The 17,581-nt window shown below is 52.7% G+C and overlaps 1 protein-coding gene across 1 annotated transcript in view; it reads right to left on the bottom strand.

The window, feature by feature from the left end:
* GFPT2 (glutamine-fructose-6-phosphate transaminase 2) overlaps positions 1-16,357 on the bottom strand; it is a 41,339-nt gene extending 24,982 nt beyond the window's left edge. The window contains exons 1-4 of the mRNA XM_026507704.4: positions 16,013-16,357; positions 3,627-3,734; positions 2,680-2,778; positions 2,011-2,136 (exon numbers count right to left, since the gene is read on the bottom strand). Coding sequence (XP_026363489.2) covers positions 2,011-2,136; positions 2,680-2,778; positions 3,627-3,734; positions 16,013-16,205 — 526 coding nt within the window. The 5' untranslated portion in view covers positions 16,206-16,357. The remainder of the gene's footprint in view (positions 1-2,010; positions 2,137-2,679; positions 2,779-3,626; positions 3,735-16,012) is intronic.
* Positions 16,358-17,581: the final 1,224 nt, after the last annotated feature.

The following is a 17,581-nucleotide window of genomic DNA, read 5'->3' as shown; positions in this document are numbered from 1 at the left end:
GTGTTTTCTTTGTGAGAACTCTGTGTAATTTTCTTGTGTAATGCGGTTGCTGGGTGTAAGTCTTCCTTCAAAATATGCTCCTCGGTTATCCCTGATGAGTTGCTAAAGAAATTCTACGAATCTTTGCTGACTTCTCATGTTGTTTTCAATTATTTATCCTGAGTCAGGGCAGGCATTTGGGTGTGTGGGGGGGATCTACTCAGAGTCCTCGTCCACACTGAAGTGGGGGTTCACCTTATCACCTGGGATGGCAACCTCTCAGGGTACATAGTTTGGGGACAGTGTTTGCTCCAGGGATCAGCCTCTGTATCCGGCTTGGGATTTGGCAGGATGCACATTCTAGGTCCTTAGGACCAAGCAGGGGGCATGGGGCTCATCCTTCCAAATTGGGCAGGGTGAGCCGCTGTTCACAGGGGTAAAGGACACTGAGCAGGGAGGCGCCAGTCTCTCCTGCGGCCCAACTTCCATGACGATTAACGGCAGTGAGGCTTGCCAAGTGTATAGCTAAGTGCCTGCCAATAAGCGCTCCTCAGAGACTCTGATGTATCTGCTTTTCACGCTAATATGGGGCTTGGTAAGAACTTGCACTATGCCAGGGGACGTCTTGGGGTGGGGGTCCCAGCTGACGCCAGACATCATTCTCTCCGGCGGATACACTCCCCCATGATGCCCAGGTGTGGGTTACGACCAGGTCTAACCTAGAATGGAGACCCACTGAGATCTCCAGACCCGCCAGGCCTCCTCCATGAGAAGGGCCAGGGGGCGTTAAGAACTATAGCATGGAGAACTTTCCTGGGGGCCCAGGCGTAGGATGTGGACCCGTGAGCTGGGGCTGGCCCAAAGGGGTGACTGGGAGAACTGGGGAGCCTGCAGCTCACCAAAGAGGGCCTGGTATCCCTGTGACTGTCCTGAGCAGTTTCCACGTCCCCACTCTGTGACCCTGGACTGCTGCTTGTCAGTGCAACTCCAAGATACCGTGAGAGCAGTTACCATACCTTTCAGTTTTTCAAGGGACGCCAGAAGTCTAGACTTCTAGGTATGATCATTCTCAGGTTTAAAAAACTTGCAGCGAGCCAAGTGGAGGGCTCTGGTGCTTGGAGGGAGCCCCTGGGCTGCCCCTTGCAGCCTCTGCTTCTCCAGATCTCAAGGCTTTGGCAGCCGAGGCATCTCTGCAGGGCCCAGGATGGGAGCCGGCACCTCAGACATGAACCAAAATCAGCACTGCCACCCTCCCTGCTTCAAGACCACTCTCCTCGGTGGAAGGAAACCCATCCCTCCCTGAGGCGCCCAGCTCTCCAGAACACTGCAGTCCCTGAGAAAGACAACTATCATATGATTTCTCTCATCTATGGAACATAAGAACTAGGATGATCGGTAGGGGAAGAAAGGGATAAAGAAAGGGGGGGTAATCAGAAGGGGGAATGAAACATGAGAGACTATGGACTATGAGAAACAAACTGAGGGCCTCAGAGGGGAGGGGGGTGGGGGAATGGGATAGACCGGTGATGGGTAGTAAGGAGGGCATGTATTGCATGGTGCACTGGGTGTTATACGCAACTAATGAATCATCGAGCCTTACATCGGAAACCGGGGATGTACTGTATGGTGACTAACGTAATATAATAAAATCATTAAAAAAATAAATAAATAAATAAGATAGCCTCAAAAGTGAAAAAAAAAAAAAAAAGAACACTGCAGTCCCTTGTTGAAGAGCAGCGCCCAGACTCTTCCACCCCTCCCACTGCCAAGTCCCACTCAGGCTGGGTCTCAAGAGCCAGCGGCAGTCATGGGAAGCGCCACTGTTTTCCTGGGGAGGCCTGGAGGGTCGGCATCGACCAGGAGCCAGGCTGAGTGTGCCTCCCGTCTAGGGCCCGGTGCCACCCCGTGTGGATCCTCACGGAAGACAGGGCTGGGAGAGAAGCAAGCCAGCGGTGGTGGGTGTGGACCAATGCTGGCGCAGGTCAGGGCCAGGCAGAAGCTTCAGGATGGGGGCAAGGCCCTATGACATACCGTTGCCTTTGTCTGAGCGCTGAGGATGGCTGTTGACAGCATTGGGGACCCCATGGGTGGCCCAGCGCGTGTGGGCAATGCCAAAGTGGGTCTCAAACTCCACCTTTAAGTCCATGCTGTCTTGTTCTAGATCAAAGAGAAAGAAGCATTGACACAGTACCGTTATGGTGAGGTGACATCGTTACACGGACGCACCCCGGCTACGTCAAAAGCACGTCCCACCTTCCACCGCAAGGGCCCCATCCTGGGGATGTCCGCCAGATCCCTGCTGTGATTTACTCAGTACTTCCCAGTAACCTCACTCGCTAACCGAAATGAGCTTACTTAAAAAAAAAAATATATATATATATATATACATATATATACACATATATATGTATATATATATGGATCCCTACTATACATGAAGAAGCGGTATCATTTGCCAGAAAAATTAAAATAAATACTTAAGCACTAAATATTTTTTAAAAAATGCTCGTGCACCGCCTCCTAAAAAAACCCGTCCCACACCCTGAGAAACACAGTTTTACAATGTGGGCTGAACCCTCCTATTCATCCACCGTGTGACTCCATCCATTCGCAGTGTCAGTCTCAGGTGCTGCTGGAATAAAGATTTTAAACTGAGCCGCGCTGCCTTTACTGCCCTGACTGGGTGTGTGTTGCACTCACTGTAAAGTTCCTCGTCAAGAGCCTTGACATTCCCTCTCTTCTTGACCAGCTGGATATGCCGCTCTTTGACTTCATTATTATGTCCATCGATGGCCACACCTGTGGTAGACACATGATTTTTTTTTTCATACTGGCATTAGACGTTTTGTCTCCCAGACTCTGTTACAGAGCTCGGCCCCGGGGGAGGGCTGCACAGCACTGTGGGTTTACCCGTTCTTGTTTGCCAGGCTGGTGGCCTGGAAGAGAGCTAGACCGTGTTCAGGACACCGACTAGGAAAGAAGAGGTCTGACAGCCAGCAGGGAATGCATGCGCGCCTGGGACCTGGGCTGTGGCCGCAGGCCTGGCGTCTAACCAGGGTGCAGCCCTGGAAGGCTGCCTGCAGGGGGGGCACCTCCAGGCCCACTGCGGAGGGCAGCGGGCTCGCCGGAAGGCCTTCATCTCCCTGTGCTCTGCACTCTGCCGCTGTTGCTGGTATCCCCACTGCATCAGCGATCCTGCAATCCTTCATCCGACTTGCTCTCCGTTATGAATTAACAGGCCTCTAAAATTGTCCAGCTCCCCCTTCCTCCCCAGGCTGCTTAATTGAAAACGGGACGCGATCTAAGTATCCATCAGAGGAATGTGCAGCCACCGAGAAAGGTGGTCAGGAAGAGGTTGGGGTAACGGAAAATGCGAGAGAGAGAGATGAGAACAGGACATAAAATTGCAATCCTATAATGACGATGTTAAAAATAAAAAATACCTATGCACGACTCCCCCCGCCCCCCCCAGACCACCCCAACACAGGCACAGCAGTGACCAGAGCAGGGACACAAAGAGATGGATGGGAGTGCTTTGGGTGGAGATTTTTTTGTTGTTGCCCTTATTTCTTCTTTCTACTGTTCTCTAGTTTTTGAGTTAAATGGACAAGGGTTCCGTGCACGCTGTGGCCCCCCGCAGGACCCACCTGCTGAGTCATAGCCTCTGTACTCCAGCCTCTGAAGGCCCTTAATGAGGGTCTCGAAAATCTCCTTCCTCGTCCGGGGGACTCTGTAGTTCATGTACGCGAAGATTCCTGGGAAAAGAGGGGGGACCACATGTCCATCAATCACTTGGTCGGTGTTTGCAAGAAACCAGCTCTGGGGACGCCAGCACGGGTGGCATCGCTGGACGGCGTCTGGGCTGCATGTGTGGACTTCCCCTGGCATAACCGAGAGCCGTGCTCCCCTCCTGCTTCGGGACCCACGTCACCCACAGCCCAGCCCGTGACAAAAAGTCTCCGGTTGACCTGGCAATTACACTGTAGAGAATTTCTGTATGGCTTTCATTGGGGCGACTTATAATAGCAAAGATCAGGGGGCCCTGGGTGGCTCAGTTGGTCAAGCGTCTGCCTTTGGCTCAGGTCATGATCCCAGGGTCCTGGGATCAAGTTCCGCATCGGGCTCCCTGCTCAGCGGAGAGTCTGCTTCTCCCTCTGCCTGCCACTCCCCCTGCTTGTGTGCACTCTCTCCCTCTCTGACAAATAAATAAATAAATAAAATCTTAAAAATAATTTATAATAGCAAAGATCAGCAAAACCACCAGGCCACTAAGGGACATCGGGAAGTCCTCACCTACTTGGCCTCCTTGATCTGCATGCAACAGGCCTGGGAAGAGTCCTCCCAGGGACCAAGGCCTTGACTCCTTTCTGCCTGGCCCTATTGTCTGGAGCTTTATCATCAAACGCTGCTTTTACAACGGCAAAAATAAAACCATCTCTTGGCCCTCGGAGAATCCCTATCTTCAAGGGAGATCTGCACGCCCAGAAGATTTTATTTGGCTCTATTTTCTGCATTGGTATTTCAGAATAATATTTTCCCAAATAGGAAGTAACAGTCGTCCTGTTGGCTCTCCCTAAACTCCTTTGCCCCCTCCCTGCTCGAGACGATGGACCCCTGGTCTGTCTCTGTCCTGCCCTGTGAGTTCCCCATCCTGACGTCCCTCTGTCCTTTTGTCCTCCCTGCCCCATCTGGGGGACACCTGCCCTCCTCAAAGCTCAGCTCCCCCCACCTCCCAGGGCTGGCTTGCCCCTCCCAGGCCCCCTGCCAGATGTGCTCCCCTGCTCTGGGCCACCCCAGTGCTCGTGCATCTTGGAACACCTACATCCCCGATAAGGACACAGGCTGGCACTTCTATCTTTATATTTCTCACTATGTCTTGGCACACCGTCCTTATTCAGTAAATGTACGTGGAGTAGAGTGACTGTAAATCCACTTTATTCAGGGAAGCAAGAGTGTGGAGTGTGAACAATACTGGCCTTCAGGAATACTTGTAGTAACTCATCTTACTGAGAACCCACTATGTGCCAGGCACTGGGCCAAGCGTCCCCACGCAGGTGTCAATCGGAGCTCCCATCAGCCTTAGAGGCTTGATCTGTCGTGACCTCCCTTTACTCTCTGGGAGGCTGTGACCAGGAAGCAAGGAGACTTGACCTCAGGACTTAAAATGGTCCTAACCCCTGGGCAGTGCTGCCGCAGGGATGAATGGGATTGAAAGGTTTATTTCCCCGATTTTAATGATTTAATTTTAATTTTTAATTTTCCTAATTAAATTTTTGTTTTCCTGGGATAACAGAAAGGTCTGGCCGGGATTAAAAATTTGCCAGATACCCGCATCCCCTGCACTGCAGCAGTATTTACAATAGCCAAGACACAGAAACGAGCTAAGTGTTCCGTCCACAGACGAACGGATCAAAAGATTACTGCATATATTTACAATGGAGTATTACTCGGCCATAAAAAAGAAGGAAAGCCTGCCATTTGCAGCAACACGGATGGAACGTGAGGGCGTTATGCTAAGTCAAATAAGCCAGACAGAGGAAGACAAAGACTGTATGATCTCATATGTGGAATCCAAAAAACCCCAAACTCACAGATACAGAGATCAGATTGGTTGTTGGCAGAGGTGGGGGAGGAGGAGATGGGGGAACCAGGTAAAGACGGTCAAAAGGTACCAAACTTCCAGTTATAGGATAAGTAAGTCCTGGGGATGTAATGCAGAGTGTGATAACTACAGCTGATAATACTCTATTGTATATCTGAAAGTTACTAGGAGAGTAGCTTAGAACTTTAAAAAGTTCTCATCACAGGGAAAAATGTTAATTATCTGAAGGGTTAGATGGTCACTAATCTTTTTTTTTTTTAAAGATTTTATTTTATTTTATTCCACAGAGAGAGAGACAGCCAGCGAGAGAGGGAACACAAGCAGGGGGAGTGGGAGAGGAAGAAGCAGGCTCCCAGCAGAGGAGCCTGATGTGGGGCTCGATCCCATAACGCCGGGATCACGCCCTGAGCCGAAGGCAGACGCTTAACGACTGAGCCACCCAGGCGCCCCTAGATGGTCAGTAATCTTATTGTGGTGATTATTTCACGATATATACACAGACCAAATCATTTAGTACACCCAAAACGTATACGATGTTATACGTCCATTAGGGGAACATGCCGGAGATGATACTCAGAGAGGCCAACCTTCCGAAGGGAAACTGAGGGCTGAGCACAAAACCTCCTGTAATATCTCCAGTCATTAAAAAGATTAGATTCAAGTCAAAATAGTATCTCTGAATGAGTGATCTGACGTGCCTTAAAGGGATGGGAATATGATCACAGCAGACGAACACTGAACTTGCTAAAATTCATTCTAGTTGTAGTCGAAAGCGAGGCGATAAAATTAAACAGCGCTAAAAATGATATTTTGCATTCTTAGGTCCTGTATGTTACTGTACACAGGATATATTTGCACACAAGTATTAAAGTACAGAATTTCTATATAGAAACACACACCCCGTGCTTTCTGAGCTGGGACAGACACTTTCTTTTTAACGTGGCTGAGGGTAATTTTGGCGGTCAGCTATTTTTGCGTTCCTGGCTGACTCGAGGTCAGGTGAGAGACGCTGAGGCTAAGGCCCCGCGTGCAGTTTAGGCATCCCCTGGGCGAAGACGCTGAGTGTCTGGGTCACAGGAGCTCACACCGTCCCCTGCCCTTCAAACCTCAGCACGTCTGGGCAAAGGATGTATTTTTGTCCCCTTACTCATTAAAAAAACAAAACAAACAGAAAAAACCCAAAAACCAATAGTTACCTTCTAATGGAAACATTAAAAAACTGTGAGCAGCTCTATTGGGATATAAGTCCCATACCATAATATGCTCCCATTTAAAGTGTATAATTCAGTGGTTTTCAGAATAGTTGCCCCTTGAACAACACGGGATTGAACTGCCCAATTCCACTTTTTTTTCTTTCTTTTTTTTTTTTTATAACTATAGTACTGTACTGTAAATATATTTTCTCTTCCTTAGGATTTTTTTTAAGTTTTTTTTTTTTTTATTTGACAGACAGAGAGAGAGCACAAGCAGGGGGAGCAGCAGACAGAGGGAGAGGGAGAAGCAGGCTCCCCACTGAGCAGGGGGCCTGATGTGGGGCTCGATCCCAGGACACCTGAGCAGAAGGCAGACGTTTAACTGACTGAACCACCCAGGCGCCCCTCTTCCTTATGATTTTCTTAATACCATTAGCTTTTCTCTAGCTTACTTAATATGAGAATACAGTATGTGCTCCATATAACATACAGTATATGTGTTAATGCTTCTGGGTGAGGCTTCCGGCCAACGGTAGCTAAGTTTTGGGGGGAGTCAGACTTACACACAGATTTTCAACTGCGTGGGGTGCTGGCGCCCCTAACACCCCCATTGTTCAAGGGTCAACTCTATGTTCACAGAGTCGATCGGCCACCACTACAATCTAACGTTGGGGTGAAATTTTCCTAATGTTCATTATTCCGCAAAGTTCCCTGGGGGGACGTGGGCAAAGTCCAGGCACTGTGAAGACCACGTAGGCATGGCAGACAATTATGTGAAGGGGGGGAGCCACTCGCAGATCATTTCTGGAGTCTTCCCTGGCATCCGGGGAATCCTTCTAGAATTACAGCTGCACCTCACGAAGGGGAGCGGACACTCTGCAGATGACTCAAAGGCCCATACACCAACTCTGGAAAGGTTTGGAATCTGAAATGCCTTTCTGAGGGGGCTCTAGGGCTCTGCTCTCCGATTCTCCCGTGAGATTCCCCTTCCTCTGGGCCCAAGCGCACTTCTGAAGTCCTTCTGTCAGGCACGTCCGTTCTTGGAGGTGCCTCTGGCTCTCAGTTCCGGAATAGCCTCCTTGGTGGGGAGGTGGGGGTGCTGCTGTCAGAGCCCCAGGAGGGGCGGCAGAGCTGCTTAAAGCGTCCTTGTCCTCAGGACCACCAGCTGTGTCCACACCCAGCCAGGAGGCTCCCAGCCGCTCATGCACAGTTTGGGAGAACCCTGTGGTGAGGGGGCTGCCAAGGAGTGGTTTCCAAGGTCTTTGCGCAAGAAAGCATAAATCTAATTTCAACATGCAATCTCCCGCATGTGGACATCTACTCAGTAAACTCTTTCATTAACTAAGCGCCATCCCTCTCCTCTTGCAGCTCTCTTGGCAGCCTTCTCCCCGCACTCTCTCTCGAGATGAAGTGAAAAAAAAAAAAAAAAGCACCCAGCATTGACACCAGGCTCTTACTATTTTAGAAAAATAAAGAAAGGGAATAAAGCTGCTCTCCCAGGCATTTCTCTTGCCATTCACGGTCAGAACTCCCTTCTGGAATCCCCACCACATAACAAAAGCCACACGGAGACTCCATTTTTTACCTATGAGATCAGCGAAGATCAAGCAGTTTGACGATCAAGAGAGAGGGTAAATTTGCGCACCCTTTCTGGAAGGCAGTTTGGCAATCTTTCAAAATTAAAAATGTACACATCTGTTGACCAGAGCGGTTGCTAGGCACGGATCCAGCAGATATCTGCAGAGGGGCGTCCGTGCACGCACTAGGATGGTCGCTCGGCGCTGTCTGCAGACATCGGTTGTTGAAGGTGGGGGACAGCCTGATGCTTGGCAGGGACCAGGTAAGTGACAGCAGTGCAGCCACGTGGCGGGGCCACCGTGGGACCACGGGCAGGTGGCCTTCCACAGAGAACAAGGTGAGGCTCTGTGTCCTCTTGGAAAACAAGCTACATCTCCAAGATGTGTCAAGGGAAAAAGCAGCTCGCAGAACGTGATGAAATTATGCAGGGAGGGCTGGGGGAGACACATACGGTGTTTCTGGAAGGGCACCCACGACCCAGGAGTGGTGGGGATGCAGTGGTTGCCTCGGAGGAGGGTATTGGATATAGGGCAGAAACTCCCTTCCTACTGCACGTGTGCCCTTTGTACGGTCACACTATTTCGCCACGTGCCCATTTACCATCTTACCATGTGCTTCTGTAGGATTCCATATTGGTAGGCATGGGATTGTCAGCCAGCACAATCTGCCTTCACTGACTCTTCCATGGCTCCCCCGTCCCACTCACCCAGAAGAACAAGGGCCACAAGGAGAAAGCTCTGTCTGAGCACACCTTCCAGTGACTAAAAGGACGGGCCCAGTATCCCCCAAGGGTCTTCCCGCCCCTGGGGAGTGTGAGATGTCAAGCAGCAGATGTGTGGGGCACCCAGGAAGCCAATCCTTTCAGAAACTTATCTCGTCGGATTCTCCCCAGGTCCTGGGCCAAGGCAGTGAACAGAAGGGCACTTCTGGTTCCAAGGCCAAAGACCTGAGTAAGTCACAGCCAGGTCTATCTGAGTGATTGCAGGGTGTCTCCCTGTTGTCCCCCAAAATCAGCATAAGCCCTATCTTACAATCCTACCCCGAGGGGTGAGAAGTAGTTCACATAGAGAGGGATAGCTCACGTCTATGGACAGATGCCCACCTCACCCCTGGTGGGAAGATCTCCGAGCTCCCCTGGTGGGGTCCAGGGCCGTGTCGACATCAGGAGACTCCTCTTGGCCCCCACCAGACTATGCGGCTTCTGACTGCAGGCCGTGGCAATGACAGCCAACTCTGGGTCCCCCTTATCCCTCCCTGCCTTGCACAGGCAGGATGGTGAAACCCTCCCAAGGTGGCTTCGAGAAATGTCTGGCCCTGGGACAGAGTCGGCTGTGGCCTAACCACCCCAGCTCAGCACATGCCCCGTGCCCACACCCCACCCTGGCATCCAGAGCTTCCAAACAGCTTTTCAGGGCCCTACTCTTAAATCTGACAGGGAAAGTGAGCGAGAAAATGTTCTAGAGGGAGAAAAGCTGAGATAAACCCCAGAAAAGGCTCTAGACATGATGCAGGATGGAGACTAGCCCTTTGAAAGGGGACTGCGGCCCCTCTGCTTGGCTCATCTTGGGGGTCTGGGGGTTCTAGCACTCCCTCTGCAAATGGCTTGAGAGCTCATACGGGTGACTCAGGACCAAAGGCTACCAGGACAAGGTCCTTCCACACATGCAGGGGACACTCAACCTCCAAGCGACAGATAATGACAATGACCAGCTCGAGAGGCAGCATTCGCTGGACACACAGCCAGAACTAGGAGCACTGAGATCTTGGAATCTTTATAACCCTTGGGGTGCCTGGAGCAGTGGAGGGGAGCAGGGGCTGTCTGAGGCCTAGAGGACAAGGGAAGAGGTCAAATTCACTGTGGGCAGGCTGGGATCTGTATTCTGAATCTGTCTGTGGCTGGAGTTTTGGAAACTCTCTCCCTCTCTCCGAGCGTCAGCTTCACAACGAAAGCCCTGCCCTCCGTGTGAGTGGGGGTGGATAGTCCCGGGTAGAGATCCAGCCTGTGCCCCACCAGGGTAGGGGCTCGCTCTGTGGGTTCACATCACCACCCAGCCAGGCTGGGACCACCCCTCCCCCAGACGGAGGGCGCTCCTTCCACCACCATCCCCTGCTTCTCAGCATTGAAGGGGTTGACCTTCTTAGTCCACGAGCCTAGGACAGATTAGATACTAGTCCACTTCTCAAGTTGGGTCACTCCCCACCCAGACAGAAAACATGCATGCCAGTTGGACTTCCGCCTCAGAAAATTCCTGAGTATGTGTGTGTGCGAGAGTGTGTATGTGTGTGAGTGTCTGAACGTCAGGGGTGCGCGTGAATGTGTATGAGTGCGAATGTGTGTTTGAGCGTGGGATGTGTGTGAGTTTGTGTTTGAGTGTTGGGTATGTGTGAGTGTGTATGGGCGTGAGTGTGGGTTTGAGGGTTGGGTGTGTGTATGTGGTGTGCTAGGAAAGGTGGGGCAGGTCTACTCTCCTGGATGAGGCCCCCAGGTCGGGGAGGACACTGGGCCAACAGGGAGGACTACAGAGGAGGTTGTGGCCTCTCTGGGCAACACGGTACAGATAAAGTGGGGACAATTACTGTCACCTCCTCGCAGAAGTGAGAGCAAAGGCAGAGATCCCACGGCAAGACACAGGGACCGAGGGCCTGGCTCGGGGTCGGGACAGCCTCTCCCTGGCTCTGGCCTCACTGGGACTCCATGGGTTAAAGTTACCACACCACTGGAATCTCTGCGATAACAGAAGACTCTGCCTCCTGCAGTAAACGTGGGCAAGGCATTTCTATTTTTAATAAAAAAGTTCTTCGTGTCCCTGTCGTTTTAGGATTGCACGAAGAGCAAAGAGAGAAGCAAACATACTCTAAATTGCACTAAAACATACTTTTAAGAAAGTGTAAGTCTTATAGCTAAAATTTGGCTATAAAAAAAAGTCAAACTTTTTTCAGGGAAAGGTTCCCTTTGAAAGTGAAAGAGGCAGATGATCAGAGGAAATTGCTTATTTTTGCATCAAATTAATCTCCAGAACTTTCTCCTTAGGGTGTTGTTACCTCAAGTCCATCTTCCTTTATAAGCAGATTTCACTAAATATAAAAATAATCCTTCAACTTAAAAGCACTGTCTACTAATGCCACATCACAAAATTTCCGGAAGATTCCTGTGAACTTGGGAAAGCCCCGATGAATAAGACTGACTGAGGGAGGAATGGTGTGATGATGGGGAGGAGGAGGGGGAAGAGGGGAGATCACTTCCAGCGCTGAGCCCCTCTCCAGCTGGTCTCCGCGAAGCCCTCTGTCTGAGAGTGCCCATGGGAGTCCTGCAGGCAGGATGTGAGCAGCGTGTGGGAACTGCTAGGACTGGCTCCCAAGAGCCAACCACACGCCTCTCTTCTCAATTCCACACGCAGGGACCTCACAGGGACGACCTCATATTAGCCACGGTGAGCCACTTGTCAAACACTTATCTGCACATCCCCAAGCAGGGGCTCTGTTTTGCAAGGATCCTGTGGCTCGGAGAGGTGGCAAGGCAAGTGACCTGACCCCAGAGTCCGTGCCCCATCAACTCCAGCTTAGCCCCTTCTGAGGCATCCATTAATGAACTGAACAGGGAGGAAAGGGGTATCAGATAGGATGGGGTTCCCAGAGCTGGAAGAAGTCTGGGACAAAACGGTGAGTTCTCCTCCATGTCATATAATCTTCCTGGATGGCTGTTTACTCAGCTGAAATGACAGACAAGCCCCTAAGCACGTAACAAGCTCTCGTGAAGACCACCAAGCAAGCAAATATACTGTGTGTGTGTGGGTGGGGGTGGTCCCTTTTGATTCTGGGGGAATAAAACCTTGCCTGCTTCTTGCAGGGAAGAGATGAGCAGGAAGGGTATGTATACGCATGGAGAGCAAATGGAATGAGCGCCATATTTATATGACGCAAGACCTGACTTTTAGAAAAACTGTGAAAACTATTTGGTCCAACTGGGTATGTGACACCATGCCGGTGAAGGATGAAGTCTTTAACTGAGGCCTACATTCGCCTTCTTGACTATGGTGGGTCCAGTCTGCAAGTTCTGGGACCAGGGGACTTGGGTGTGTGTGTTGGGCATAGAGGGGATACTGGTAGCCTTCTGGTCAATATCCTTATGGCCATGTCTTGGACATCCGGGATTAGCAACACTGGGCTGTTCTTGGGGAAGGCGCCTAAAAGCAAGAACCTAACTGCAGCAGGATAGATAACAGCCCTCAAAGATATCAGGTCCTAATCCCTAGAATCTGTAAAAATCTTCATATGGAAAAAGGTCTTTATAGATGCAATTAAATGAAAAATCTGGAGATGGGAGATTCTCCTGGATTATCCAGGTGGGCCCTGGATGCCATCACAAGTGTAATAAAAGGGAGGCAGAGGGAGATTTGACATGGAAGAGGGGAAGGTGATGTGCCCACAGAGGCACAGACTGGAGTAAGGAGACACAAGCCACGGGAAGGAACAGATTCTCCCTAGAGCATCCAGAGAAAGTGGGGCCCTTCTGACACCTTGATTTTGGCCCAGTAGAACTGACTTTTGGACTTCTGGTCTCCAAAACTTCGAGAAAATAAATTCGTGTTGTATTACGGCAGCAAGTCTGTCGCAATTTGTTATAGGGGCCGACAGACACTAATACACCAACTAAGACAAAAGATAATGAATTCAAAGTGAGGGCTTTTGCTTCTAGCAAAAACTAAGAATTCGATAATTCTCCATAGCCAATCTCCCCCCCCCCAATAAATTACTAAATGCAGTAGTAAAGGATAGGGAAGCTTTTAAGAATTCACGGACCGGAAGTGCAATCCTTTTTGCCCAGTGCCCACGCATGCGTGGTCCCTGTTACCATGCTCTTGTACATCCTGTGTCTTCAGCTTGGCGCACCTGTCCCCTCCCTTCTCTCTGTGGGGTTCCTACTTGAGGCCAGGCTCCTGTGGCACTCTTCCTGGCAAAGTCAGGGCTCCCCACCTCCGCTACGCTGGGGTCTCAGATTCAGACTACATGTAGGCCATTGGGTAATATTAGTGAGTGAGGTCCCTGGACGGGATCATCCTAGGGGCCACGGTGCACTGTTCAGATAGATACACTCGGGGTTGCTCATCTTCCGATTTTTTTCAAGAGAAGTCGAAAATCCTTACTAATGGGAAATCTCCCAATTGTGTCATTTGGTGGGTGTAAGAAATAGTTTGAGCCCTGAACAGAAAGACAGGTGCCCACTGGCCTGGCACAGGTCCCAAGGTCCACCCCGTCTGGAGCGTTTACCTAATGAGTTATCTCACCCCTGCCTGGTGACCACTTCTGTGCCCCTCTCTAACTACTGGCCCCAGGGCATGGAAAACACAGGCCCTCTCCAGGAGCAGTCAATCACTAGTGAGTGAAGAAGGAAGGAGAGGAGGAAAGCGAAGACGAGGGGGAGCAAGAACCAATCTGAACCTGGTCATTATTAGCAACCGCTGACCCCTATAGGAACTCAGCCCTGGAGATATGACCTCTGAGGAGGCTTCCAAGTGGCAGATCGCAGTGGGGCCATAGTCGTTTTAGACAACTCCTAGACACAGGGGTGCACAGACCTCTTTGGGCCTCAGTGTCCCCACAGGGAATGCGATGAGGCTAAGTGGCTTATTCCAGGAACATCTCTGCAATTTTTGACGTATCGTTATACCAAGTATGCAATCATTTCCTTAACATTTTTCTATAAAGTTGACTAAGTTTTTGAAAGCCGAAATAAACCCACTACAAAAGGACACAACCATAAAAGGAAAACCAGTATCACTTGCCATACATATACAGGCCATCATCCAGAACCCCCCCCCCCCAGAACAACGTGTTTAATTCTAGCCAGCTGCTGCTGTGAGGTTTGGGCTTGGGACAGCTTCCTCTGTGCAAGGGGTGCCTGGCAAGTATAGGAGAGCTGTAAAAAACACATTAGCACCCAGCTGAGACTTTCTCCTGGCTACTTGAAAAGGAAATAACTTTCCCATGTGGGAATTCCACACGGCTCCCTGCCTTCACTGAGGCCTGCAGGGTGGGACCCACCAGTGGGGAGCCTTGATGTGAGGACATAGGTAGTTACAGCCCAAAGCTCATCCTTTCTTTAGGGGACAAAACACGTGGGGCCCCTTAAGACAGCAGAACAAAACCCCACATTGGGAGAGTCTGAGCTTAGTCTAGGCTCCAGGCACCAGAGAGAAAGCTGGATGCAGGTAGGAAGCAGTTAGGAAGGCTAGGGTGTCGGGGTGGGGGCACCTGAGAGGAGGAAGGAGGGAGGCTGCCAGTGCCAGAGGGGCAGATCCTTCCAGAGCAAGGGTCTTGGTCCGTCCACTAGTCTGGCTCTAAGGCCTCCCATCAAGGGCCTTGAATGTCACACTGAGGGGTTTAGAACCCAAAGAGCTTCTGGCAAAACTGCCACCTTGGCCTCATCTCTCTGCCCAGAAACACCCACAGGCAGCCCCATACATTGTTCATGATGCTTCGCAGCCCTGAGATTTTTGCTGAAGGTTCAGGAATTTAAATTGATGCCTGCTTGGGCTGGGGGAGGCTGCATCCCAAAGCAGGCTGCGGCTCTTTGGTCAGACGTTCTTTTTCACTTTCAGGAGCGGCTGGCCTCAGAAACAAGGCCTGTACAGATCTTGGCCCAGGGCTGGCCGCTGGCACATCCCACCCTACAGCCCTCGGCGAAGTCAGACAGAGGCCTTTCATGGCTTCAAAAGTTCCACCAGGTCCTCCAGCCACAGGAGGCTGGAATGGGTAACTGAATCCTACTCAAGGAAAAAAAAAGGCACAGTGACCTTTTGTCCCAGCAGAAGTTCCCGGCCCTCTCCCCAGCCAGCGGAGGCAGCCCAGCCAGGAGAGTAAGGAATTGCAGATGTGCGCGCAGGGCCGCGGCCGCCCTCCCCACGGCCCAGCAGCCTCCCCGGACAGCACCGAGTCGCCGCGGTATTCAGGACGCCCGAGCCCAGCCCTGCTCCCCATCCCGGATTCCTTTTCCCAGCTTCGGCTCGAGGCTCGGCGGTCGATGCTGCCTCTTCACCAAGCGTCGCCGAGAGCTCTTTCAGCAAAGAGGCGGCAACACAGAATCAACCCTTCCAGGGACAAGAGGTTCATTTTGGGACGCGAGGAGATCGCACAGGCCCTTCCCGAGCGCACGAGGGCTGTTCCCGACGCCACCGGGGCGAGCCCGGCGGGCTGCCGGGAGGGTGCATGTGGGGTCGCCTCTCCGCGGTGGGCGCGGTGGGCTGAGAGCTGGGCTGGGCACCCCGCACCCGAGATGCTTGAGCTTGCGCGTGGCCGCCTTTGTGGGCGACTTGGGGGCGCTTTCTGTACTGGACATGGGGGGGGGGTGCGGATACTTCTGCATTGTGAAGGTCCAGGCCCGGGACAGGACCAATTCTGTCTCCTCTGTTGGGGGGCCGGGTGGGTCGCCCTCACCAAGTCCGAGACCGGGGTTGGTCACCCTCCTCTCCCACACCTCCCTGGAACAGCCCCTCGGGCACGGGGGGCACGATGAGGCAGGCCCGGCGGGTGAAAGCCCCTAGTTCTAGGACGGGGGCAGATCGGTGCCCCATCCCGCGCCACCTCCGGGTCCCCGGCGCCCCGTTCTCGGGCCCAGGCGCCGAGAGGCTGGGGGCCCGGAACGCGCGCCCACCACACTCACCGCACATCGTGGCTGCTGCTTTCGCCCTTCGCGGCTCAGGGACTCTGCACGCTCTGGACACTCGGAATTCCGTGCGCGCCTGGCGCTCCGCGGGCCCCGGCTCCCGCCGCCCGGCCTCTGGCCCTTTTAGCTCGGAGCCCTCCGCCAGAGGCGGGGCTGGGGCGGGGCCTCCTCCCGCCTGCCCGCTCCCCATTGGTCCCCGGTTGTCGTGACAACGGCGGGGACTGGGCCCCCAGGAGCCAGGGATCTGGGTGAGGGGCGGCTCCCCGCTCCCCTGGCGCGCGGGCGTCAGGTCCAGGAGATGGCCTGGGGGCGGTAGACCTTCTGAGGTCAGATCCAGACTCAACGCTGTCTAGGCGTGGGCCCTTGGGCGGGGCACTGAGTGGCTCGGTGCTTCAGTTCCCCCGTCTGTGAAATGGGATTACAGTGGAAGCTCCCTACCCGGGCCGGGGGTGAGGATTAAGACAGCGTGAGGCCCAGGGCACAACGTCGGGCACGGTGCACGCGTTCCCCCCCGTGCCCCTCTGTGTGCCAGGCTCCTCCAAGGGCGCACGGGAGGCCTTCAAGCCTGCTCCCCTCCCTGTGAGGACGGAACTCTAGAGCCTCACGGATAGATGACAAAACTGGGGCCCCTCCGAGGTGGAAAGGGGCTTTGCCCAAACGCGGCGGCCAGAGCTGGCAAACTCTGGCAGTGGCAGAGTTCGAACCCAGGATTTATTGGAGAGCTGGGACTCGAAGGCGGGGATTCCCCAGGTCGTGAGCGGAGCTGGGGCGACCCGGGGAGCCGCCCCCCGCCCTGAGCCTCGCTGGCCGGCCTGTCCTCAGCGTCCTGGCCCGCTCCAGCCAGGGGCTTCTCCGCCCGCCCGCCCGCCGGCCCGGAGCCCGAATCCGGCCTCGCCGTGAGTCACTGGGACCCGCGTTCCTCCGCCCTGGTTCCTGGCTGTCTCCTCCCCTCCCACTGCGCTCCGGGCCTCGGTCTCCCGAGGAAGGTCACGAGAACTGGCCCAACATTTGCGTACTTTGAAGCCATCTGGTGTTTTTTATTTTACTTAGAAAAAAAATCTTCAAATTCTAAACAGATCCTTCCCAGTCGTGTTAGAGAACAAAACGCAGCTTTTTGCATCTTGTCTGGGGCATTTTCCCTGATGTAATCTCTAGCTTCACCGCGGCTCTGCAGGTCTTACGGGGAAGGGGTGTTTGCTTTACCCATTTGCCCGTTGAGGATACTGAGGCTCAGAGACAATAAGGAAGGGGTTTGGTTGAGTCATCCTGCTGGGAAAGAGTGCAGCCCGTTCTGGAGCCGCTGTATCTGCCTCTCACCCTTCACTGGGCAGGATTGCTTTCATGTCCTTCCTTCCTTCCTTCCTTCCTTCCTTCCTTCCTTCCTTCCTTCCTCCCTCCCTCCCTCCCTCCCTCCCTCCCTCCCTCCCTCATTCCTAAGCAGCTGCTTCACACCTGTCCTGGCGCTTAAGGGACTTCAGGATCAGTGAGAATAATCCCATAATCCCGCCGGGCCCTTAGGTGGCCCTTACGGAGTGGTGGGAGGCAGACAGTAATCCACTGTCACAC

This window comes from Ursus arctos, unplaced genomic scaffold, assembly GCF_023065955.2.
Source record: "Ursus arctos isolate Adak ecotype North America unplaced genomic scaffold, UrsArc2.0 scaffold_5, whole genome shotgun sequence".
NCBI lineage: Eukaryota > Metazoa > Chordata > Mammalia > Carnivora > Ursidae > Ursus > Ursus arctos.
This window is presented reverse-complemented; position numbering and strand designations above follow the sequence as displayed.